Source organism: Syngnathus typhle, linkage group LG11, assembly GCF_033458585.1.
Source record: "Syngnathus typhle isolate RoL2023-S1 ecotype Sweden linkage group LG11, RoL_Styp_1.0, whole genome shotgun sequence".
Taxonomy (NCBI): domain Eukaryota; kingdom Metazoa; phylum Chordata; class Actinopteri; order Syngnathiformes; family Syngnathidae; genus Syngnathus; species Syngnathus typhle.
In genome coordinates this window covers 670,110-690,032 of record NC_083748.1, presented here as the reverse complement: position 1 = coordinate 690,032, position 19,923 = coordinate 670,110, and the positions used below count along the sequence as shown (strand labels likewise).

General features: G+C 47.7%; 3 protein-coding genes across 9 annotated transcripts; all 3 read left to right on the top strand.

Annotated features, from left to right (window-relative positions):
* The first annotated feature begins 290 nt into the window (after positions 1–290).
* Positions 291–6,539, top strand: LOC133161990 (MKRN2 opposite strand protein-like). Its single transcript, XM_061290769.1, has 4 exons — positions 291–561; positions 660–706; positions 5,820–5,976; positions 6,060–6,539. Exons 1-4 carry the CDS (start codon positions 347–349, stop codon positions 6,259–6,261), a joined length of 621 nt encoding a protein of 206 aa, XP_061146753.1. The 5' UTR covers positions 291–346; the 3' UTR covers positions 6,262–6,539.
* A 141-nt stretch (positions 6,540–6,680) lies between these two features.
* On the top strand, positions 6,681–11,045 carry LOC133161992 (MKRN2 opposite strand protein-like). The gene is given in 4 exon segments (XM_061290771.1): positions 6,681–7,934; positions 8,225–8,275; positions 8,346–8,480; positions 8,483–11,045. Coding segments are annotated over 4 exon segments (510 nt in total). The 5' UTR covers positions 6,681–7,726; the 3' UTR covers positions 8,599–11,045.
* A 141-nt stretch (positions 11,046–11,186) lies between these two features.
* Positions 11,187–18,991, top strand: tsen2 (TSEN2 tRNA splicing endonuclease subunit). 7 transcript variants are annotated; one of them, XR_009716152.1, is made up of 12 exons: positions 11,187–11,537; positions 13,942–14,008; positions 14,083–14,122; positions 14,535–14,847; positions 14,941–15,006; positions 15,191–15,241; positions 15,666–15,789; positions 16,723–16,867; positions 16,940–16,976; positions 17,617–17,728; positions 17,815–17,904; positions 18,152–18,991. XR_009716152.1 is itself a non-coding variant. In XM_061290767.1 (11 exons), the coding sequence occupies exons 1-11, from the start codon at positions 11,337–11,339 to the stop codon at positions 18,209–18,211; spliced, it is 1,182 nt and encodes a 393-aa protein (XP_061146751.1). In that variant the 5' UTR covers positions 11,188–11,336; the 3' UTR covers positions 18,212–18,991. The 7 variants fall into 7 exon arrangements, 2 of the variants coding, with proteins under 2 accessions (XP_061146752.1, XP_061146751.1); XR_009716151.1 differs by having other exon boundaries at positions 15,663–15,789; XR_009716155.1 differs by lacking the exon at positions 11,187–11,537 and adding an exon at positions 11,562–12,187 and having other exon boundaries at positions 15,663–15,789.
* The last annotated feature ends 932 nt before the right edge of the window (positions 18,992–19,923 follow it).

Sequence of the window (19,923 nt, the reverse complement as noted above, 5' to 3'; positions counted from 1 at the left end):
ATTTAGTCGAGAACCGGGACGTTCGAAAACCGAGGTTTGACTGTACTTCGTTATTACATTTGACTAAAACGTACTAAATCTACAATGCATTTTTTTAGGTAAATAAAGAAATCGAAACAAATTTTTACTAACCAATTTCAGGGAGAACTTAGCAGTGGATGGACACGATTCGCAGTGGGGTGCATTTATTCATGAACGGAGTCATGACGATTATTCTTAGTGCAAAATTTAAATACATAAAAACAGATGAGACGGCGCAGTGTTTCCAGGAAGCGTCCTGCCGCTTTGGCCCCGCCCCTAGTGGGCACCTGCGCCACTTCCTGGTCCGAAGTCTGGACGCGTCTTCATGGAGCTGGGAGACCTGCTGCGGTTCTCCCACTGCGGGCGGACGGTGTTCACGGATGCCGACGCGGGCCTGCTCCTGCGCTGCCCCGAGTGCGGCCTGGCGCCGAGTTTATCCCTGGCGGAGGCCCCAGTTCGCCTGCGCGCGCCCGTTGTGAACGGACATCGCACCGGCTGCTGCTTCCTGGTCACGTCACGGTACGGCGCGGTCGGCCTCAGGTAAAAGCAGTAGCGACGACGACCAAATTTGACTCTGTACACGAAAGTGTTCCCCCTGCAAGCATGTCCATTTCTTGCGCTTTTGTGTGTGTGTTCAGTGAAGAAAGTGACTGTGAGCTTCATGTGGGCATCTCCGACTCTGAAGGTAATACGCAACACTTGTTTGGCGTGAGTGAAAGCAGAAAGTGTGCAGGGTCAATTCGCACCTGTCAGTTTATTTATCATAGTGAATGACAGTCAACCCAAAAGTGGCTTCCAAGGTTAGCTTTCAATCGGAGTATATAGTTATCCCTCGCTATATCGCAGCTCGATTATCGCGGCTTCAGTACATCGCAGATTCCCCCCCAGAAAAAATCACAAATTCAAAATAAACCTTCTAAATTATGGCACAAAAGTTGCCTACATGCCAGCAGAAGGCAGGGAGTGTCCACACAATTTCAGTACGTACACAAAAAAAAAAGTTGTTATAGTAATAAGAGTTCTAAAAACATATTTACAGTATTGTACCTTGTTATAAAAAACGTTATGATAATAGAGTTCTAAAAACATATTTACTAGGGATGTAAATCGCGGGTTTTGTCACGATACGATATCATATCGATACAAAGATACACAATACGATATTTGCCGATATCTTAAAGCCTGCTGTGATTCATTCACGATACATCGCGAATATAGTGCTCTACGATCAATATATATATTTTTTTTTTAAATAAAAAATTTAGAACAATATCCTGATCTATAACAGTTCATACGCAAAATCAACAAGGTACTACAAACTCTTTATTTAGGAAACAAGTATATTGTAGTATACAAAGTGCTTATTTTAACACTGAACTTTGATGTGTTTTTTCTTTAAATATAAATATAGAGATTTGTGGTCCCTGAATATTTGATTACGGCATGGCAGGATTTACAAACTGCACGTGTCTTACCCGTTGAGCCATCTTTTCTTTGGAATCCAAAGTGCTTCCAAACGAATGACTTGAAGCCTAAAGGGGAGCTAATTTCCTCGTCTTTTTGAACACTAGCCATAGCACCAGCCCAGGAGCCGCGTACTAGTTGTCGACTCCCCTTTCACGTGCCTGCTCTGCTCACAACACAACACGCCGCTCACCGCTCCCGGAAAGAGGAAGCAAGCAACAATGAATTGGATTTCAAGATAAAGTCGCGTCTAATGTCCGAGGTCAAACACGGCGATATAAATCGATGTTTACGTTTAGCATCGATGCCAATAAATCATAGAGCATTATATCGATTAATCGATGTGTATCGATGAATCGTTACACCCCTAATATTTACAGTATGTTTACTTGTACCTTGTTATAAAATTTTTTTTATAATAAGAGTTCTAAAAACATATTTACAGTATGTATACTTTAGCTATTATACATATTTCTCCCGCACGCGCGCGCACACACACACACACACACACACACGTATCTTATTTATATTATCCATCCATCCATCCATCCATGCATCTTCTTCCGCTTTTCCGGGGTCAGGTCGCGGGGGCAGCAGCTTCAGGAGGGACTCCCAGACTTCCCTCTCCCCAGCCACTTCATCGAGCTCATCCCGGGGGATCCCAAGGTGTTCCCAGGCCAGCTGAGAGACATAGTCTCTTCAGCGCGTCCTGGATCGTCCCCGGGGTCTCCTACCGGTGGGACATGCCCGGAACACCTCCCCAGGGAGGCGTCCAGGAGGCATCCTGATGAGATGCCCGAGCCACCTCATCTGGCTCCTCTCAACGTGGAGGAGCAGCGACTCTACTCCGAGTCTCTCCTGGATGACCGAACTTCTCACCCTATCTCTAAGGGAGAGCCCGGACATCCTGCGGAGAAAACTCATTTCGGCCGCTTGTATCCGGGATCTCGTTCTTTCGGTCACGACCCATAGCTCGTGAGAGTAGGAGCGTAAATCGACCGGTAAATTGAGAGCTTTACCTTTTGGCTCAGCACTCGCTTTACCACGACAGACCGGTACAGAGTCCGCATTACTGCCGACGCTGCACCGATCCGCCTGTCGATCCCGCGCTCCATCCTCCCCTCACTCGTGAACAAGACCCCAAGATACTTAAACTCCTCCACTTGGGGCAGGATCTCATCCCCGATCCGGAGAGGGCATTCCACCCTTTTCCGATCGAGGACCATGGACTCAGATTTGGAGGTGCTGACCCTCATCCCGACCGCTTCACACTCTGCTGCGAACCGCTCCAGTGAGAGCTGGAGATCACGGCCTGAAGAAGCCAACAGCACCACGTCGTCTGAAAAAAGCAGAGACGCGATGCTGAGGTCCCCAAACCGGACACCTGCGCCTAGAAATTCTGTCCATAAAAATTATAAACAGAATCGGTGACAAAGGGCTGCCTTGGCGGAGTCCAACCCTCACTGGGAACGAATCCGACTTACTGCCGGAAATGCGGACCAAACTCTGGCATCGGTGATACAGGGACCGAACCGCCCTTATCAGTTGGCTCAGTACCCCGTACTCCCGAAGCACCCCCCACAGAACCTCCCGAGGGACACGGTCGAACGCCTTCTCCAAGTCCACAAAACACACGTGGACTGGTTGGGGGAACTCCCATGCACCCTCGAGGATCCTGCTGAGAGTGAAGAGCTGGTCCACGGCCAGGACGAAAGCCACACTGTTCCTGCTGAATCCGAGGTTTGACCTCCTGATGGACCCTCCTCTCCAGCACCCCTGAATAGACCTTACCAGGGAGGCTGAGGAGTGTAATTCCCCTCTAATTGGAACACACCTTCCGGTCCCCCTTCTTAAAGAGGGGAACCACCACCCCAGTCTGCCAATCCAGAGGCACTGTCCCCGATGTCCACGCGACGTTGTAGAGACAGCCCCACAACATCCAGAGCCCTTAAGAAATCCGGGCGGATCTCATCCACCCCCGGGGACTTGCCACCGAGGAGCTTTTTAACTACCTCAGCGACTTCGACCCCAGAGATTGGAGAGTCCGCCTCAGAGTCCCCAGGCCCTGCTTCCGCCATGGAAGGCGTGTAGGTGGAATTGAGGAGGTCTTCAAAGTATTCTCCCCACCGACACACGACGTCCTGAGTCGAGGTCAGCAGCACGCCATCTCCACTGTAAACAGTGTTGAAGTTGCACTGCTTCCCCCTCCTTAGACGCTGGATGGTGGACCAGAATTTCCTCGAAGCCGTCCGGAAGTAATTCTCCATGGCCTCGCCAAACTCCTCCCACGCCCGGGTTTTTGCCTCAGCAACCGCCGAAGCCGCGTTCCGCTTGGCCACCCGGTACCTGTCAGCTGCCTCCGGAGTCCCGCAGGCCAAAACGGCCCGATAGGACTCCTTCTTCAGCTTGACGGCATCCCCTACCGCCGGTGTCCACCAGCGGGTTCGGGGATTGCTGCCACGACAGGCACCAATGATCTTACGGCCACAGCTCCGGTCGGCCGCCTCAACAATGGACGCGCGGAACAAGGTCCACTCGGACTCAATGTCCCCCGCCTCCCCCAGGGCGTGGGAAAAGCTCTGCCGGAGGTGGGAGTTGAAGCTCTTCCTGACAGGGGATTCCGCCAGACGTTCCCAGCAGACCCTCACAGAGCGTTTGGGTCTGCCAGGTCGGACCGGCATCTTCCCCCACCATCTGAGCCAACCCACCACCAGGTGGTGATCAGTTGACAGCTCCGCCCCTCTCTTCGCCCGGGTGTCCAAAACATGCGGCTGCAAATCCGATGACACGACTACAAAGTCGATCATCAAACTGCGGCCTAGGGTGTCCTGGTGCCAAGTGCACACATGGACACCCTTATGTTTGAACATGGTGTTCATTATAGAAAATCCGTGTCGAGCACAGAAGTCCAACAATAGAACACCGCTCGGGTTCAGATCGGGAGGGGCCGTTCTTCCCAATCACGCCCTTCCAGGTCTCACTGTCATTGCCCACGTGAGCATTGAAGTCACCCAGTAGAACGATGGAGTCCCCAGAAGGAGCGCTCTCCAGCACTTCCTCCAGGGACTCCAAGAAGGGTGGGTACTCTGAGCTGCCGTTTGGTGCATAGACACAAACAACAGTCAGGACCCGTCCCCCCACCCGAAGGCGGAGGGAGGCTACACTCTCGTTCACCGGGGTGAACCCCAATGGGCAGGCGCCCAGCCGGGGGACAATAAGTATACCCACACCTGCTCGACGCCTCTCACCCTGGGCAACTCCAGAGTGGAAGAGAGTCCAGCCCCTCTCGAGAGGGCTTGAACCGGAACCCAAACTGTGCGTGGAGGCAAGTCCGACTATATCTAGTCTGAACTTTTCTGCCTCGCACACCAGCTCGGGCTCCTTTCCAGCCAGAGAGGTGACATTCCATGTCCCAAGAGCCAGCTTCTGCAGCCGGGGATCAGACCGCCAAGGTCCCTGCCTTTGGCCGGCGCCCAGCTCGCACTGCACCCGACCCCTTTGGCCCCTCCCACAGGGGGTGAGCCCATGGGAAGGGGGACCCACGTTTCCTTTTCGGGCTGTGCCCGGCCGGGCCCCATGGGCGAAGGCCCGGCCGGGCCCCATGGGCGAAGGCCCGGCCACCAGACGCTCGCCTTCGAGCCCCGCCTCCAGAGGGGGACCCCGCCTCCAGAGGGGGGCCCCGGTGACCCGCGTCCGGGCGAGGGAAATCTGTGTCCATATATATTTTTCATCATAAGGGGCTTTTTGAGCCGTGCTTTGTCTGGCCCCTCACCTAGGACCCGTTTGCCATGGGTGACCCTACCAGGGGCATGAAGCCCCAGACAACATGGCTCCTAGGATCATAGGAGCAAACCCCTCCACCACGATAAGGTGACGACTCACGGAGGGGTATTTATATTATTTATACATTATTTTCTGTATGTCATTTATACTACGTATTAATATAGTATTTACATGGTTGAACTATTTCAATGTTCTAATGATAACATATGCACTTATATGGTTTAATATACACTTATTGATGCACAAACAATGTACTTATGTTAAAAAAAAGGGTGACACTACGAGGGATCACTGTAGTCATGCCTTTAACGTTGGCTTCCAACTTGATCTAGTAGTGGAGGCGTCTGTCCAGCTTCCTGCTGTTGTGAAAAGCTTTCTAACTAGGACGATGTGGGCTGTCAACATCGGGATGCAACCTTTTAAGCTCCCTTGAATAGTCACCGGAGCGTTTGATGGTTTCGAGGCCAGCAGAGAAGGCTGGGAAGGCCACCGCACCGTTGGCCTCTGATGTTACCTTCCAACCTGAGCTCAACCAACCCGTGATTGTGCAGGTGCGGTGTGGAGTTATAGCGAGTCGGGTGTTCGGCGCCAGCGCCACGGCTGGGAGCAGAGCATCGCCGTCCCTCTGGTGGCCCCTGGCGATTGCATCCCCGACTGGGACATGCGGCTGGAGCACTTTGCCACTCTGGACGAGTGGACGCAAGAGAGGTCGCGACAGCCGTCGCTCCCTTGCCCGGTGCCGCTCTTTCTGCTCGGGTGGCTGATGTCCGTCTGTGTCCGTATGCGTGCAGGTTTGAGGAGCAGAGGGAGTTTGGCTCCTGTTGCTACGGTTTCGCCTTGGGGTTCATCAACCAGCTGATGACGTCGCAGGGTAGGCGACCGATCACGAAGGAGCATTTCACCTCCGACCTGGTGCTCCCCCGAGTGAAAGCAGCCTCCGACTATCTGGGGGTATTCCGTTACATCTCTCGTCACGGATATTGGACCGCCTGAGCTGGCCAAGTACTCATTTCTCCCAGGGACCCTGAACTCACCCGTCGCAAGTGTGTTGCCGTGGCGACGGAATACACCTGTGTGGAAACTTGACACTGGAGTGCTCATGTCACAGGTGTCTCAGTACTTTTCCATCCGACCCTAGTTTCTGATTAGCAAAAATGTTGCCTTGCTTTGGATATGATAACATTCGTACAATAATCCCATCCAAATGAGCAGAAAGGGATGTCATCAGTCAGTGTTGTACAGCACAATAAAGATGGGCTATGTCTCTGTCATGCGTCGAATCATTTGAGCCGGCCGGCAAGACACCTCCGTGGAAACTTGACGCTCGAGTGCACATGACACTCGTGTCACAAGTGTCTCGGTACTTTTCCATGCTACTCTAGTTTCTGATTAGCAAGATTGTTGCCATGCTTTGGATATACCGTTTTTTTCCGTGTATAGTGCGCCCCCATGTATAATACACACCCTAAAAATGGCATGCTGATGCTGGAAAAAAGCCTGTACCCATGTATAATACGCACCCAATTTTTATGAATTTTCTTTTATGAAATTTATTTTTTATTTTATTTATTTTTTAAGTCCCAATGATCGTCACACACGCAGGGAGGCAATGGGTCCCATTTTTATAGTCTTTGGTATGGTCTTAACTAGGCTGGATGTAATTTTTTTTGTTGGGGTTGATTTCTCCGACTGACCATAAACGCACCACCGCGCTCCGTGCGCGCACGGGAAAGAGGCGTGCGGACGTGAAAAAGGCGGCTCTGTATGGGAGAGACGTTGAAGAGGAATAAAAACACCCTTGGAAACCAAAACTTGGTGATTTCAAGTTTCATTTCGAGGGACATTTGTCACGTCTCGTCCCCAGTTTTGCTATGTGTCTAGTTTGCCATAGTTTCTGTTTGTGTCGCCCCTCTCTTCCTGTGTCAGCTCAATCGATGTAACGTGTTTTGTATTTAAGTCCTGTCTGCCCCTCGCTCACCGTCGGATCATTGCATGTGTTACTGTCATGATGTCTGTTTGCTTTCTGTTCCTGTCTTTGGTAATGTCACCCTGTCTGTTTGTTCCACGACTTTGTCGGTCAGTCCTGTTGTTGGTTTTGTTTTCTAAAAAAAAATTAAAAAAATAAAAATAATTTTTTTTTTGTACCCATGTATAATGCGCACCCCAGATTTTAGGACAATAAATTCGTTAAATTTTGCGCACTATTCACGGAAAAAAACGGTAACATTTGTACAATCATTCCATCCAAATGAGCCGGAAGTGATGTCATCAGTCAGTGTTGTACACCACAATAAAGATCCCTGATGTCAGGCGTCACATCATTTAAGCCGGCCAGCAAAGCTGGGCGTAACTAAACACCTGAAGGTGGGCCGGAACCGGATAGGACGCTGGCGCGGCTCAGACAAAAGCGTTGACGGCGAGGTGCTGCTGGCGCACGTTCGCCTTCCTGCCCGCATCCATGGAGGAGCCCGACGTGATCTGCGTACGGCACGAGTGCCTCAAGGACGTCTGCTGCTTCTCTGTGCCTCCCGCTTGTCCGGCTTGCGGCCGGCCCCTGGCAGGAAGATTCCTGCGGGAGGCACCGCTCAGCATCTCAAACCCGCTACTTGACGGACACAAGATGGCCTGCTGCCTCCTGGTTGCGCCCACTGACCGCCACACCGATGGGAACACACAGACAACAAGGGATCGAGCCAGAGCCGCCGCCTTGAGCAAAAATGTGCCAATTGTTAACCTGAAGAAACCTTTTCTTCTAAGATAGGCATCCACAAATCTAATTTCATTGCAATAGCCATGAATTTCTTTTTCAAAATATCTGCGGGCGATTGGGGAGGTAAAAATGAACGGGTGGCTTCCACAAACAAGCAATCGGCACAAAAAGTATTTTGTTCTTGACAAAATCCCTCAGCGTGGAAAAGGCAAATCTTGGCCAAGGTAATGATACAGTTGTCTTTCAGAGGCTTTGAAGGCACATCGGAACTTCACGCAGGAATCGCCAACACTTCAGGTGGGCTCACAATCAAGGTTGCTGTGAGAATGGAGTGAGCGCCACTGAAGGTCTCGGTGTGCACATGCAGGCGTGGTGTACAACTACACGGGGGCAGGCATGCGCCGAGACCGCAGCGGCTGGCGCGCTTGTATGAGCGTCCCACTTGTCAGACCCGACACCTTCCGCCTCCTGGCCCAGTGGGACCAGCATCTGGAGCGGTTGTCATGCGCACCCTGATGGCTCCCGCCGTCAGCCGAGTGTGTGAGTACGCGGCACTGCGCCGACGCATTTGACAGCAACAATTCCACGTGGCCCAGAGGTGGTCTTCGCCGGCTACTTGACTGCTTCCTTGTCTTTCTACTCGCACTTTCTCGACATTGGTCTGGACGCACAAATGTGAAATGAGTAAAGAAATCAGCAGTTGCTTTTTCGACAGTGCTTGTTTTTGTTTGTCCTCACACACAGAGGACGGAGTCACAGCCAGCTTGCAGTAGCATCTCCCATTCCAGTTCAAAGAGGACAGTTGTTGACTTGAGTGGGTGTGTGTGCGCTCATAATTGAGGGAGGGGTGCACTATGGTGATGTGATCAGGCAGGATGATTGCATATACAGTGCCTTGCGAAAGTATTCGGCCCCCTTGAACCTTTCAACATTTTGGCACATTTCAGGCTTCAAACATAAAGATATACAATTTTAATTTCTGGTCAAGAATCAACAAGTGGGACACAATCGTGAAGTGGAACAAAATTTATTGGATAATTTAAACATTTTTAACAAATAAAAAACTGAAAAGTGGGGCGTGCAATATTATTCGGCCCCTTGTATGAAATGTATCGCAAAACAGCTTGAGCTCAGTGAGGTTGGATGGAGAGCGTTTGTGAACAGCAGTCTTCAGCTCTTTCCACAGATTCTCGATTGGATTCAGGTCTGTTCTTTGACTTGGCCATTTTAACACCTGGATACGTCTATTTGTGAACCATTCCATTGTAGATTTGGCTTTATGTTTTGGATCATTGTCCTGTTTGAAGATAAATCTCCGTCCCAGTCTCAGGTCTTTTGCAGACTCCTACAGGTTTTCTTCCAGAATGGTCCTGTATTTGGCTCCATCCATCTTCCCATCAATTTTAGCCATCTTCCCTGTCCCTCCTGAAGAAAAGCAGGCCCAAACCATGATGCTGCCACCACCATATTTGACAGTGGGGATGGTGTGTTCAGGGTTATGAGCTGTGTTGCTTTTACGCCAAAAATATCGTTTTGCATTGTGGCCAATAAGTTTGATTTTGGTTTTATCTGACCAGAGCACTTTCTTCCACGTTTGGTGTGTCTCCCAGGTGGCTTGTGGCAAACTTTAAACGAGACTTTTTATGGATATCTTTGAGAAATGGCTTTCTTCTTGCCACTCTTCCATAAAGGCCAGATTTGTGCAGTGCACGACTGATTGTTGTCCTATGGACAGACTCTCCCACCTCAGCTGTAGTTATCTGCAGTTCATCCAGAGTGATCATGGACCTCTTGGCTGCATCTCATCTCTCCTTGTTTGAGATGAAAGTTTGGAGGGACGGCCGGGTCTTGGTAGATTTGCAGTGGTCTGATACAATTGCTTGCACAGTCCTCCTTCAGATGTTTAAAGCTTGGGAAATCTTTTTGTATCCAAATCCGGCTTTAAACTTCTCCACACCAGTATCTCGAACCTGCCTGGTGTGTTCCTTTGTCTTCATGGTTCTCCCTGCAAGAGCAGGTGCATTTATACGGAGACTTGATTACACACAGGTGCATTTTATTTATCATCATCTGTCATTTAGGACAACATTGGATCGTTCAAAGATCCTCACTGAACTTCTAGAGTGAGTTGACTGCACTGAAAGTAAAGGGGCCGAATAATATTGCACGCCCCACTTTTCAGTTTTTTATTTGTTAAAAAAGTTTAAACTATCCAATAACCCGGGGGTGAAAAGAGCATAACCATCCGAGCCAACCCCCTATACAGTCCTCAAGCTCCCCAACAATAGCGGTAGCAGTTTGCATTATTTTATTGCAATGTTTTTGCTTATTTAGATTTGTTTCAAGACTACAGATAGATTTCACTTTCATGGTTAATGCGGTTATTGCAATTTTGTTGTTTTGTCACAGTAGATTGGTTTATCTACATTTCAGAAACCAGAAGCCATTCATTTACAAATGTGATTGCACTTTAGTTTACATATTTAAATGTTCAGATATTAAGATGTGATAAACAGGTTTTGCATGATTTGAATGAGGCAAAATAACATGCTTTTTCTCTCGAATATATTGTTATAATCATTTGTTTCAGATATAATTATTTTCTGTATAAAAATTAACTTTGGTGTTCAAAAAATCTTTTCAGTCTCAAGTCAAACTTGAGTCTTGAAAAAGAGGAGGTCGTCTTATAATCGGGGTCGTCTTATATTCGGGCCAATACGGTACTTGAAACGTTTCAAAAGAGGCACTAAACCAAAAAACTCACTGCTTCCCAACTAGTATTACAAACTGTGAGCTGCAATTACATTGAGCAATAATCAGGACTGGCAAGAATAAAAAGTGCGGGTATAATACTAAGTACTAAGATAATAAATGAAGTACTTAAGTATTTAGACTTGTTAACAGCATGACTTGGTTTTCTGCATACCATGGGTGGAACAAAGCATATTTATGGCTCTAATTTTGTTCAAATGTTACATTTCAACAATGTACTTTTATAGCTCTTTTAAAAAAAGACACATATTTTAAAAAAGTAACAAATCTTTCAATGACTGGGATTCTATTTGGAGGTGCTTGGCTGCCCTATTATTAAATCAAAGGCTTAATTATTGTGCAATTCACATGATATAAGGTCATCGACACCAGAGACTACTTCCTACTACGGAGTTTTTCAACCGGAAGTCGCTTTTGCGATCGTGCACAAGCTCTATATCCCGCCCGATGATTCCTTCGGTTTTAGCCGAGCTTTTATTTTGGTGACACTGTTTTTTTCCCTCTCCCCCAAAGCTAGCGGCCATTTTGCTAGCACGGGAGCTAACGTTTGGTCGCTAAACTGAACTGCGTCCGATTGGCCGGCGGCATGTTTCAGGCTGATTTTCGGCCGCCCCGGGGGCGCTGCCGGGTAGACGAAGAGTACGTGGCGCCGCTCCCCGTGAGCCGAAGTTCGTCGCAGACGACAGGAGTGACAAGCCCGACGACGACGAGCCGCTTCCGGGCGGACCTCGTCAACCGACACGTACTGGTCACCGAGCCCGAGCATATCCGCGACCTTCACAATCAGGTGCCTCCAATGTCGCCCGCCACCGCCGCTCTTTGCATTCGATCACGATCACCATGAAGCCAGTGACTGCACAAGTGGCGATTGCAGTGGTGTAGCCAGGAAATTTTCCAGTAGGGGCGCGCGCCCACAGGAAAAAAAATCGAACATCACCCACGCCGTTCGCTGATCGCTAAAACAACATCCCGGTCCGGGAGGCGAACGGTGAATGGATAACATCGCGCACATAGAATAGCGCAAGCACATTCGCGCAAGAGCGAAAGATAAAAACGGCATGAAAATGAAGAATCGAAAAAGCTTGAATTTTTTCAACCGGGGCGCAGGGAGCCCTAACCGGGGCGCCGCTTATGATGCCGCTTTTAAGCTAAAGGCAGTCGATGTTGATGACATTGTGTTGCGTCACCCTTTTCTTTATTTCGTGGTCCCGTCTACTCTGGAGCTATATGTGTCGCTTGCTAGTTTAATGTAATTTAGCGCTTCGTGCATGAATAAAATTAGCATGAATAGACCCTCATCACACTCAAATAAATGCATAAAAGCGACGACGAAAGAGACGGAGAAAGTGTGAGGCGAAGGATATCTAACGCTATTCCAATCGGACGCTGAGGAGGAAGACTTAGATGGTTTCAGTGCACAGGAGGAAGATGCAGACGGTGAAGCTCTTTTTTTTTACTTTTACTTGTATGCTTTTTTAATCAGCCCTGTTAGTGCTGTGCTACCGTGTTGCTGTTGTGTTTTCGCCGCGTCTCAGTGATTTTTACCGGTATGTTTTATTTAATCAAACCCTATTAGTGCTGTGTTACTTCCGTGTTGCTGCGGTATTACTGCCGCGTCACGGGCGGTGTTTGGAAAGAAATGTTAAGGTATGTTAATAAAACTTTAAAAAAGCTTTCTGTGTCCAGTCTTTCTTTGTTAATAACTCGCGTGCACACTTTCGTGTTGCTGCGGTACTACTGCCGCGTCACAGGCAATGTTTAGAAAGACATGTTAAAGTATGTTATTAAAACTTTAAAAAGGCTTTCTGTGAACGGTCTTTCTTTGTAAAAAACGTGTGTGCACATGCGGCTTATAGTTCGGTGTGGCTTATATAAGAAAAAAACTAAAATATCCCCCAATTTTAGCTGGTGCGGCTTATAGTCCGGTGCGGCGTATAGTCCGGAATTTACGGTAATGCATGCTGGACTATCCCAAAAGTCACACTTTTTGCCCTATTGCTCTGTGTAAAACGCACAGAAAACCGAAACAACAGTTTAATTTTTGCTTTTTCAAACCTTTATAACAAAAAAGAACTGACTTTATTCTTGACCTAACATTTCTTGGGGGGGCCGGCTGTTCTAATTTTCTACGCTTGCTAAAAAATACCCCCGAGAAGACACACAAAAAGTCAGACTAATAAGTTATTGCAATGTGCTCACATACTTGTCGTTACGTTTTGGTGCAATTAATGAGTTTTTCGACTGTGTGAATATGGTCATTGAACACACCTTGCGCAGAACGACTGAGAACTTAAAAAAAGGAAATGAAAGAAAAGGAAACTAGCTTGGAAATTGACAAACATAAAAGTGTGTTCTTCATGTTTTTATTGAAAACAAGCTGTTGCTGTCTGTTACATGGCAACAGCTTCCGTCTTTCATTCAATGCGTGCGCGCTCCAGCAGCAGTGGATACCTACTTTGGTACAACACTAGCTATACTCCATCGCAAACTCAATGATACGCATGCCTTTACCATGCTCCTTTTATGATTTCAAGTTTCATATTGATTTTATTAGAAGACAGTGTTTTGAGACTGTTAACGCGCCACTGTTAACTATTAAAGACCAAAATGACCAGCGCAAAGGAGACAAGGCGGGAGGGCGTAGGTGAGCCAGGTGCTTCGGTTCGGAAGTCGACAATTGGTTTGAATAGACACAACTTTCGTAACTCGAAAAGTTCGTAAGTATAGGCGTTCGTAAGGAGAGGTACCACATCTACTCAAAAGTACCGGCCAGCTCCCTCGCTCGCAACCGCAGCATCACGTTTGTAGCTTTTACTTTGACCTTCAATTGACTCGCAGGATGAAGCAACTACGAGGACGTGTATGTAACATTGACTTGTGGTGGTGGTGTGTCTTAAGAGGCTTGCCACCCATGAAATGAAAATTAAATTCAAGTAAACGTAATTTCTGAAAAAGGTTCCGTCCGGCGTACGCCCTCATTTTGCAAACTGTGTCCGGACAGGAACATCCTGGGATAGTCCTCAGCACACGCGCAGCCCGAGCGGGTGACAATAAGGCCTTTGTGAAATGAAGGGAGGCATGAATTCTTAGACGTTAAGAAAAATGTGTGTCTCCATCCTTGTTGACGTAGTGAGCCTTCTGACACTTTGTGGTCTTTCAAGTGAACCTTTGGACGGTTTGTGGTTTTTCAGGGCTATTTTGGGAAAGGCGTCCTGTCCAGAGCCAGACCGGACCACGGCGTCTCCGACCGGTGGCAGCGTGAGTTGACGTTTGAAGACGGGTCGGGAATCGGCGTCGGACTCGTACTAATGCTATTTTTACCTCCCTGGCAGAACATGAGGGCTTCCTACTTCCGGTGGTCACGCAGGCCAGGTGAGCCACAATTGCTGTGGGAAGGCTTTGATTTTCTAAAGCTTTGACCCGAACACACGACAAGCACCCAGACACGTTTAGTGGAATATTTGTTCGTGTTGGCGACAAAGTGGGCCGAGTTAACAAAAGCGCACCGTGCACCGTACAGTGCGGGAAATACACACTTTGCCACCTGCCCTCTAGCGAGCATGTTGCCAAAACATGATGACCGACTTGTGAATCCCTACAAAGAAACGGACCACACGAGTAATGTCTTTTTCAATATGACAAGATCCAAAACCAGGCGCTGTTGCAATTCTCCGCTTGAGGTGGAGAAGCACACCAAAGGCCCCTTGCGCTTTTACCACTGCGAGCGCTTCCATCACACCGCACCAGTTCTGAAACGCCTTTCCACATTTGCCGTCCGCTCCAGGTACGAGGAGCTGCTCGGGCGGGCCGAGTTCTCGCTCCTGGCTCAGGGCTTGGCTCAAGTGGTCGTCAATCAAACGCTGCTATGGCTGCGTCAGCCCATCCAAGCGGACGTGCTGAGGCGGGAGGCGGAGGACGGGGAGGCGCCCCGATCGGACACGCTGGCCAACCTCCGTTCCGAAACGGGTGGGAGCATGTTGCGTGAGCTTGGCCTTGCCTCGAGCCCAGACCTCAGACCTGACCGGGGAGCTAACTCTGAGCCAGATGATGCTCCTTTAGTTCCGGGGCCCGGTTTTGTTATCATTGATGCCGGGCACGTGAGTCTTGTGTCACACTTGAATGTTTTTTCGACCTTCCGTGTCACGCTTGCGGTGTTCAAGTTGAGTCTCTTGCTGTCCATGTTGATTCAGGTTGCCGCGCAGCTCAGACGAAATCCGTTACGGATGACAGAATTCCTGGAACTCGGCCCGGAGGAGGTCCGCTCTTGAAACTTTGGAGTTTTTTTTTTTTTTCATTGATGTCAATTGATTGACTTGGTCACAATGCTGTAGTAGCATCTTCTGGTATTGTCTGTCTTCTGTCTGTCTATGTGTCTGTCTGCCTGCCTGTCTGTCTTCTGTCCGTCTTCCTGTTTGTTGGTCCACCTGTTTGTGCCTGCAGGCTTTTTTCCTGGTCTACGGCCTGGGCTGCCTGTCTGTCCACGAGCAGCAGGTAATTGTCGCTTTCCTAGCGGTGAAAGTACGAAAGTACAAATACTTGATTTCTTTTACTGTACTCAATTACTTCTTTTCTCTCTAGGTTCCAGTCGCTAACAGCTAAGGGAAAATTTCGAATTTCAGCTCGCTGTGTGTGACATGAGAAATGGCTTTTTACAGTCTGCCCTACTTCCACTTGACTTGCACTTCCACGTAGCATCATTTACACACAAGCACCCTCACGAATTTCGCCTATCCACCCGCATATGCCGCAATAACTAGAAAAACTATGATTTGATGAGGTGCTGGGTTTAGCTTTTTTCCCCCATTTTCAAACCCGTTTGGGTTCAAACCATCACGTCACGCCGCGGCATACTTAACTGCTATCTGGATTTGACGAGAGCCAAGGTGGTTCCAATTGTAATTTCTGTCACCAGCAGATGGCGGAGATGCCTGACAAGGCGCCCCCCCAGATGGAGCTGGATGAATTGGTGGCTTTAATTCTTATCGCAGAGTACTGTTGTTTTGACGGTCTACCCCTGGCATCTGCAACATATTCTTGGGGTAAACAAAGAAAGTAAAGTTGAGCTCCTCTTGCCAGTGGCAGACTACTTCCAAGCGCACAAACTCTGTTTTATAATCAAACGCGAGTAAATGAAAATTGCATTTCTCAATTGCACAAGTTTCATTATTGCAATCGCAACAGGAAATACTTTTTAGAGTGAACAAAGACAGTGGGACCATTTTGAACATTACCGTTATCAGTGTGTATAGGATATAAGTATATAGTATATAAGAAATATTGGCAGAGAACAGCAATAATTTAGAAAAAGTAAGAATGATGGCTTTGACCTTTTTCTGTCAGCTCATTTATTTGGCACTCGACAAGAACAACAATTGATAGGGTTTCCCATCCCCCAACACTCCCACTCACTCAGAGGTGAAGAGTAGACCAAACCAATTTTACGTAACCTAGGGGTGACGTTATAGCTTTTTGACACAATTCAGAAAATCCGCAGGGATTTTAGGCCTGTATTTAAAATATTATACATGACGTGCGTTTTGGGGAAGAAATTGAGATGTTATATACTTTAGGCCACAAATAATGTTGCACTATACAGTGGATTCCCCCTATTCATCACCCTCACAGGTAAATTGTTCCCCACGGGCCCCCTCCCCTGGCATTTTCCCTTGTTTATGAGGTTCTGTGCATGCACAACTTCTTAGCAACCATGTGCACCCGGTCTGCAACTGAAGTGGGCGCTAAGTTGCCAATTCCCCCGAAGGAGGCACTAAATTGCCATTACCCACACAGTGATAAACAGTGTGAAAACCACCCCCCACGAGTCATAAAAACATGCCTCCCTGGGCAGCCTGCCCATGTTGCCCATGCCAAAAACCACTACTGCACCTTGCCCTCCTGAGCCACTGACGATCCAAAGATCAACAACAAATTGTCACCTGACTGAAGTGAGTGTGTCCTCTGTAATTGCACAGGCGCCGCTGTCAATCACCAAGCTGTGGAGGCACTTGGTGGCTTTGCGCCCAGACTTTGTCAGCTCCTACGCGGCCTACCATCACTTTCGCAGCAGGGGCTGGGTCCCCAAAGGAGGAAGCGGCGCCAAGTACGGCGTGGACATGCGTAAGAAAAGCGGCAGCGCAATGGGGGGAATTGTTAGTCTGATGTTTAACGTGACATGTCTCTCTCCCCCAGTCTTGTACAGGAAAGGTCCTTCCTTCTACCATGCCAGGTACACACAGCACACCAAATCAAGTTTATTCATAGAGTCCATCACAAGATCCAAGTCAAATTATGGTTCTCAAAGTAAGGTGGCCTTTCAAAATCTTCAGGGAACTACAGGTGCAACAAATCGTGACTAAATCAACAGCAAATTGATAATCGCAACTCATTTCATAATCCGTTAATATAGTGGTCTCCGGGCCGCGGACCGGTGCGTGAATTATTTGGCACTGGGCCGCACAAGATAGAATAAATAACTTATTACTTGCGTTATTTTACACCTCGGTGACGTGTACATAACATACCATTACTCATGTTATGTTGTTGGCACAATGTTATGAGGATGGTGCAAGTAAAGTTGCATAGAATACACAGTGGATTCACATTTATTATTATATTATACTGTGGTGTTCGCATACAGAATTCCCCTGTGGAACTAAGGTTTGAAGCCACTGCATTAACACTAACGGCAATAGTAGACGTCAATGGCAACCAGAGACTTTAGTTGAATTGGAGTTGGCATTGGGATGCCGAAGGGTCCTTGGAGGGAATTATTTCTTTATAAACTCTCCCTTGGCCCAAACATTTTGAGAAAATAATCCATTTGGTCCTTTTGCTCATGTGAAAACACGCCCTTCTTTGTCTTGCAGCTATTCGGTGATGGTGGAAAAAGTGGACGAACGTTTTCAGGGTTCAGCGCTGCGTGCCTATTCCTGGCGTTCTCTGGCGACTTTGAGCAGGATCACCGCAAATGTCTCCAAGGTAATGCTGGCGGCGCCACCGCACAATTCATCAACTGCCTTTGTCCCACGTGAGCCAAAGCAAAGCGTTTGTTGCTCTGCCTACAGGAGCTGCTACTGTGTTATGTGATCCATCCAGCTGACCTGTCAGAATCTGAGCTGGACTCGCCCGCCTGTCTGAGCAAGCTGAAGGTTCAGGTGATGCCGTGGTCCTTTTTCTCACGCTCAGTGGGGGGGCAAACCGATAGCGTGAGAGGAGCTTGCCACTGCCCCTTTCCAGACATGTAGGCTTTGATTCCGAGGGAATTGTCAAACGTATCGCTCTCCCGCTTTGGCCATTCAAGTTTGATCTAATTGAAACATTTTCGGGAGGCGAGCATCTACTCATTGTCACGTCTGAGCTTTTTTTCTTTTGCAAAGTGTCATGGTTGCTGTCTGTGTGCAGAACATCATGGTCACCAGGTGGGTTTCCTCCAAAGAACGTGCTGAGCAAGAAGACGTCTGATTGGCTGGCAGCAGAGGGGGTGGGTTTTCTCCAAAGAATTTGCTGAGCAAGATTTCTGATTGGCTGACAGCAGAGGGGGCGAGGTCCGGAAAGTAGCACAACCTGGACATGAAGTTAGGATAGTCATACGGTGCATTTTAGTAAGCAGACGCCACCACATTTGAGGAAAATGTCACATTGTGCGTTCCAGGTCTGAATGTTGCTTTCTTCGTGCTGTGCAGTTGCTTTATTTTGTACAGTAAATAAATCATGTTGTGAGATTATTGGTCAAACTGAAAAGCTGTAAATTTATTCCCCAAGATCAATGTCTTACTTTCTTGAACCGATCGTGAAAATTTAGACACTCCTTCACCTCAAAAGAAGAAAACAAAGTGCAAAGAACAAATGCATACTTTTCTTAAAGAAATGTTGTGTCGTTTGATTCGACCTCTTCCAAACAAGACTTGAGCATCCTCTTATCGATGACTCCCTTTGCACATAACACACATTATTCATTTGGTTTGCTTTGCGTCTGTAAGGCAACAAAGACCGTAGTAATGGACTGCAATCTGCTCATCGTTTGTATTGTCTAGTGGTGGCTCCTTTTGGCTATTCTTTCCCCTCAGGGGTTGCCACAGCGAACCATCCATTTTTTCCAGATGGTTTGCATAAGAAGTTTTTGGCACAGTTTTTACGCCGCATGACCTTCCTGACGCAACCCTCTGCATTTACCCGGGCTTGGGACCGGTGTTACGGTTCAATTTGCTCCCGTGATATTCTCAATAAAAACGTGGAACGAAACGTCTCGTTTACATTTCCGACTGGCTGCAAGAAATAGCAAACAATAAAAACTCAGAATGGAATACAATTTAACAGATTAGGTATACATATTTATTTAAGTAGGTTGGTGAGGAAGGCAATATGTAACTTTCAATACAAAGAACAAAACAAACAAAAGGTCAAATACACAAAGTGCAACATTCTGTTCTCTCCACACTCTTATTAATACGGAAAGGCAATCAATATAACATTGGCGACACTTTTCAAAAGTCAAAGTCAGCTTTATTGTCAATCTCTCCACATGTCACAACACACAAAGAGACCGAAATTACGTTTTTCTCTATCCCACGGTGACGAGACACATAACACGATAGACATACATGTACGCGACACAATATAAAAACAAGAAGGCAAAAATTCAAACAATCAATAGTAAGAGTGATGAATAAATAATAAATAAACCGATAACACAATAAATTACGGAGCCAGCAAGCATAGCGCAAAAGTAAAAAACAAACAAAAAGGCACAAACAATAAATAAGAGTAATAACAAATAATAAATAATAAGAGCCAGTGTGCATTCAGACAGTTCAGACAGTAAAAGTACAGGACGCTACGCAGAACGGGGGAGCGAGTTCAGGATCCTAACAGCCTGGAGTATGAAGCTGTTTGAGAGTCTGGAGGTGCGGGAGCGCAGGCTTCTGTACCTCTTCCCAGAGCTTTAGTGCTTGGATCCATTGCTTGAGCGCAGGCTTCTGTACCTCTTCCCAGAGCTTTAGTGCTTGGATCCATTGCTTATGTGTCTAGAAAGTTGATCATGTCATAAATGCATAATGCCCTACTGCGAGGTTGGCGTGAAGCCTGGGAACGCGACCATGTTAAGTTGGTTTCGAGGAGCCAGTTAACATGGACGTGTATACACCAGGCATTAGATCAACTGGTAACGGCGCCTT

What these genes read in the sequence shown, in the direction of transcription:
- LOC133161990 (XM_061290769.1), top strand. Translation starts at nt 347, where the DNA reads ATGGAGCTGGGAGACCTGCTGCGGTTCTCCCACTGCGGGCGGACGGTG. An exon ending in GGGCATCTCCGACTCTGAAG is followed by an intron (nt 707 to 5,819) that starts GTAATACGCAAC and finishes GTGATTGTGCAG; the next exon opens with GTGCGGTGTGGAGTTATAGC. An exon ending in GACGAGTGGACGCAAGAGAG is followed by an intron (nt 5,977 to 6,059) that starts GTCGCGACAGCC and finishes GTATGCGTGCAG; the next exon opens with GTTTGAGGAGCAGAGGGAGT.
- tsen2 (XM_061290767.1), top strand. Translation starts at nt 11,337, where the DNA reads ATGTTTCAGGCTGATTTTCGGCCGCCCCGGGGGCGCTGCCGGGTAGAC. An exon ending in CAAGTACGGCGTGGACATGC is followed by an intron (nt 16,868 to 16,939) that starts GTAAGAAAAGCG and finishes TCTCTCCCCCAG; the next exon opens with TCTTGTACAGGAAAGGTCCT. An exon ending in CCTTCCTTCTACCATGCCAG is followed by an intron (nt 16,977 to 17,616) that starts GTACACACAGCA and finishes TTTGTCTTGCAG; the next exon opens with CTATTCGGTGATGGTGGAAA.